Genomic DNA, 5134 nt, shown 5'->3' with positions numbered 1-5134 from the left:
AGGGGTACGGCGGGGCCCTGTCCCGTCATATGATTTTGTTGTCTTTGTTAGAGGCTTGTAGACATGTATGTGGGTCATGGGTCGTTTTGTCCGGTTATGTTAATATGGTTTACGTCTGGCATTTCCCTATTCTATGATAACCCGGTCGGTTTATATATGCGATCTTATAAGTAAAGATTTAAATGATATATTGACCGGTATGTGTTGAAGTCCCTAACATGCTAAACGTAAGTAGATTTTGGCTAGAGAATATGTACGAGTGTCCATCTCGGGCACTAGTCACGGCCTACGGGGCTGGGTCGTGACACTAACGGTAAGCAACTGACCCGATCTTCTCTAATATTTGAAAAGGACCATAGAATTTAGCACTCAACTTAAGATTCTTGTGAATTGCCACAGAAGCTTGCCTATAGGGCTGTAGCTTCAAATATACCCAGTCACCTGCTTGTAGAACTCTATCAGTCCGATTTTTATCTGCAAAGAATTTCATCCTGGCTTGTGCTGTATATAGATTGTCCTTTAATTGTTGCAAAAGACTCTGCCTTTGAGCAAGGCAAACACCCACCTGAGTATGAGTAGAGTGGGGTAGTGAACCCATAGGAATTTGAGGTGGGGCATAACCATAGGCAGCTTCAAATGGGGTAGTTTTTAGAGCAGTATGGAAATTGGTATTGTACCACCATTCTGCTAGAGGGAGCCATTTCATCCAGTGTTTTAGGTGGGAAAATGCCATGGCTCACATGTAAGACTCAAGACACCTATTGAGTTTCTCAGTCTGACCATCGGACTGGGGGTGGTAAGCACTAGACATGTTGAGTTTAGTGTCCATGGATTTGAAGATCTGTTGCCAGAATTGGCTAGTAAAAATAGAATCTCTTTCAGAGACAATGGACTTGGGAAGACCATGTAATTTGTAAATCTTTTGTAGGAACAAATCTGCCACCTCCTTAGCAGTGTAGGGGTGTTTTAAGGGTAGAAAGTGACCATATTTGGTTAATCTGTCAACAACCACCAAGATAGAATTCTTATGACCAGAAGAAGGAAGCCCTTCTATGAACTCCATGGCCATATCCTGCCATGGAAGATCAATAACAGGTAGTGGTTGTAAAAGCCCAGGAGAATGCACATGTTCAGTTTTTATTCTTTGACAAACATCACAAGCAGATACCCAAGCAATTATGTCCCTTTTCAAATTAGGCCAATAAAAAACCATACCAATTCTCCTATAAGTTCCCTGTTGTCCTGAGTGGCCCCCAAGGGAGAAGTGTGAAATGCATTGAAAATTCTGAATCTCAAATCAGTAGCTCTTCCCACATAGATTTTTCCCTTGTATCTAATTATGCTTTGATGTAAAGAGTAATCAGGCTTACTTATAGGATCAGTAATTAACTCTATCACTAGTTGCAAGGCTGTAGGATCCATTTCATAGCTCTGGGAAACCTCCAACATCCAAGTAGGCTCTGCAGTTGTTATAGCATTGAAATATGCCTCATCCTCTTGTCTCCTTGAAAGCGCATCAGCTACCATGTTCTCAGTGCCTTTCTTGTACTGAACCTCATAGTCTAATCCCAATAGCTTGGTTAATCCTTTTTGTTGTACTATGATAAAATGATCACCTTGGAGATAATGTCTCCATCTATCAACTGCTGAAAGTACAACTATGTATTCCTTCTCATAGGTAGACAGCCCTAGATGTTTAGGTGCCAAAGCTTTACTGAAAAATGCTAAGGGTCTGCCCTCTTGCATTAATACAACCCCCATCCCTGTAGAACAAGCATAAGTCTCAATGATGAAAGTTTTGGAAAAATCTGCTAAGGCCATAGCCTGTTTAAGATGCTCAAAGGACACAGTAGCTTCTTCAGACCAATTGAAAGCATTCTTCTTCAATAGATTGGTTAATGGTCTGCTGATTATACCATAGTTCCTGAAAAATCTTCTGTACTAACCAGTAAGCCCCAAGAATCCCCTCAATGATTTGAGTGACTTAGGAACAGTCCATTTGGTCATTGCTTCTACTTTTGCTGGATCAGTAGAAACTCCTTGACCAGTGATGACGTGACCCAAATATTCAACTTTCTCTTGTCCAAAGGTGCATTTAGACATTTTGGCAAACAATTGTTCCTTCCTGAGTATAGTACTTCCTTGAGGTGGTAAATGTGCTCTTGCATATTGGACCTGCATACCAATATGTTATCAAAGAACACTAGCACAAACTGCCTCAAATGGTCTCTAAATACATGGTTCATGAGACTTTGAAATGTTACAGGGGCATTTGTCAACCCAAATGGCATGACTTTGAACTTATGGTGGCCAAAATGGGTTCTAAAGGCTATCTTATAAACATCCCCCTCAAACATTCTAATTTGATGATATCTAGCCCTTAGATCAATTTTAGAGAACACATGGGACCCATTCAGTTCATCCAGCAAATCATCTACCAATGGGATAGGAAATTTATCCTTGATTGTCATCTTATTAAGCTCCCTATAATCCACACAAAATCTCCAACTACCATCTTTTTTCTTGACTAAGAGGTTTGGTGAGGAAAAAGGAGAATGGCTAGGTTGGATGATGCCATTATCCATTATATCCTTGACTTATTTTTCAATTTCATTTTTTTGGAAGTAGTTATATCTATAGGGTCTGATATTTACTGGAATTGTGTCAGGTTTTAATGGAATGAAATGGTCATGTTGCCTTGGTGGAGGAAGTGAGTTTGGTTCTGCAAATACAGCTGGGAACTACTGAATAAGCTGATTGATTTCCCCAGGTATGCTTGCACCATCTTATACTTCAGCAGCTGACAACGTAAACAAATGAGCCCATATAGTATGCCCCTTTCTTAACAACTGTTTCACACCAGTAGCACTCATACTCTTTAGTTCTGCTTGATGATAGATCCTTCTCAGTTCCACCGTCTTCCCATTGTGAGTCACTTGCACTTTGTACTCCATAAAGTCTAATAAAACTGGATTATGGCTCCTCATCCAATTACCCCCAAGAATCATATCATTTGCACCCATTCTGATAAGTTTTACTGAGTCTTCAAATTCAATACCATGAATCTTCCACTTAAAGTTGTGACAGATATGGAGACTTATTATTTTGGTTTCCATCTGCAATAGTTACTCACATGGGAATTGCTTTTTTAATCAAACACCCCAATTTCTTTGCAGTTTCTAGATCCAAAAAACTGTGAGTGCTTCCAGAATCTAATAGTATAATCAATTTATTCTTCTTGTTTTCACCCTTCAGTCTGATTGTGTTTGGCATTTTAGCACCAGACAAGGCATTCAGACTCATGGCTCCATCTATAACCTCTCCATATTGGAATTCTGTGCTCAGTTCTCCCCCATTAGTGTCATTTTTTCCCATGCCCTCTTCTGTTGGTATAACATCACTCTGATCCTCTTCATTTGTTTCTATGCAAGCCTCCATAGCATTGAGCTGCATTGGTTTGCATTGGTGACCAGGGTAGTATTTTTCTCTACACTTGTAACATAATCCTTGTGCTCTTCTAGTTTCAAACAACTTATTACCCATGTTACCTACATTGTTGTTAGTTGGTCCTCTATAACCATTGTTTCCACCACTGTTAGAAGTTGACCCTCTTGACCACTGGATTTTACTCTTCTTGGCAGTAGAGTCTAACACTTTCTCTTGGTGTCTGGCCTTCTCTACTGCTTTCATAAATGAGTAAGGCTCTAACAATTTAACTATGTTCCTAATATCCTCCTTTAGGCCCTCAATGTAGAATTCTAAGAAAAATTCCTCAGGAATTGTTGGATTTCTAATTAGTACCCATGCTTTTAGGTCCTCAAATTTTTCCAGATACTCATCTACAGTTCCCTTTTGTTCTAACTTCTTAAACTCCCCTATCAAATTAAATTTACTGTTATCTGCATCTGCAAATCTCTTGCAAATTTCTTCAGTAAATTCTTGCCACTTAACTCTACCTCTGCCAATGTGATAGGAGAAAAACCAAGATTCAGCCTTACCATTAAGGTGAAGCACTGCTGATTCATGCTTTCGTTGAGGGTCAGTGATGTGATTGTACTCAAAGTATCTCTCACATTTTCTCAACCATGCGCATGGATCCACTCCTTCAAAATAAGGAAACTCGACTCTTGCACTGAAGCCATTGCCATGATTTCTTCCGAAGAGATGCTCAGAACTGTCAACTGCTCTGGTTCTGCTACCAGTACCTTGGTTGTTCAAGGGCACTGTGTCAATTGGTTCACTACCCAATATTCCTTGTGTATTATTATGCAAATTCTCAGTTGGACTGGTGCCCAATGTTCCAGTTGGTGTAGGGAACATTATTTCCACCAACATGTCAAACTTTTTTCCCTAGTTCATCCATTTTTGTCTCTGTGTTTTCTGATCTTCTGTTGGCTTCTGTAACATGAGTCATGAACTATGACTCTAATTTTTTTAGGTTTTCCTCCATAGATTTCGATCTTGTTTTAGTTATGGTCATTTTAATGGGCCAGGACAGGCTCTGATACCAACTTGTAATGGACTCGAGAATATGAAATTGGGATTGTAATAGAAAATTGACAAGTGGGACAAAACAGTGGTATTTTATTGATACTCAACAGGTTATAATTACAATGATTGGGAATTGGGTAAAAGAACTCAATACAAGAGTGATACTCCAATGTGATGACTTTGAGCTTCAATGGATTCATGTAATGGAGAAATTAGGTTAGGAAGAAGAGAATTTGGAAGAGAAGAAGAAGAAAAAGAAGAATAAAGATAGAAGTAGATGATTACCAGATCAATAATGCCCTCTTAGCTGGCAAGGTAGTTATTTAACCACTTCAGTTGGTTGAGATGAGATCTCAGCCATTGATGATCTTCTAATCTTGGCCCTTAATCAGCTCTCACGTGGATTGTTGAGCTGGATTAATGAATTGGCCCACTGACATGTGCAACGCACATGACCTTCTCCTTTATTCCCAATTAATCAACTAAATTCCTAATTCCTAAATTCAGTCCCAATTTCCCAATTCGATAGAAACCCTAAATCAATTGCACCTGCATAACATCTTGAAACTTCTTCATCTCTGTTTCTGTAAAATAAATTGAAGCTCTTCAAATTTGAAACTCCGGAAGTTTCAATTTCTGTGAT

At 39.2% G+C, this 5134-nt stretch overlaps 1 protein-coding gene across 1 annotated transcript; it reads right to left on the bottom strand.

The window, feature by feature from the left end:
• Positions 1-307: 307 nt before the first annotated feature.
• Positions 308-733, bottom strand: LOC132643821 (uncharacterized). Its single transcript, XM_060360346.1, has one exon. It carries the CDS (start codon positions 731-733, stop codon positions 308-310), a length of 426 nt encoding a protein of 141 aa, XP_060216329.1.
• Between the last annotated feature and the right edge of the window lie 4401 nt (positions 734-5134).

The sequence above is a fragment of the Lycium barbarum genome, chromosome 6 (genome assembly GCF_019175385.1).
Source record: "Lycium barbarum isolate Lr01 chromosome 6, ASM1917538v2, whole genome shotgun sequence".
Classification (NCBI taxonomy): domain Eukaryota; kingdom Viridiplantae; phylum Streptophyta; class Magnoliopsida; order Solanales; family Solanaceae; genus Lycium; species Lycium barbarum.
Note: the sequence above shows the minus strand (reverse complement) of the source record. Positions and strands in the feature narration are given on the sequence as shown.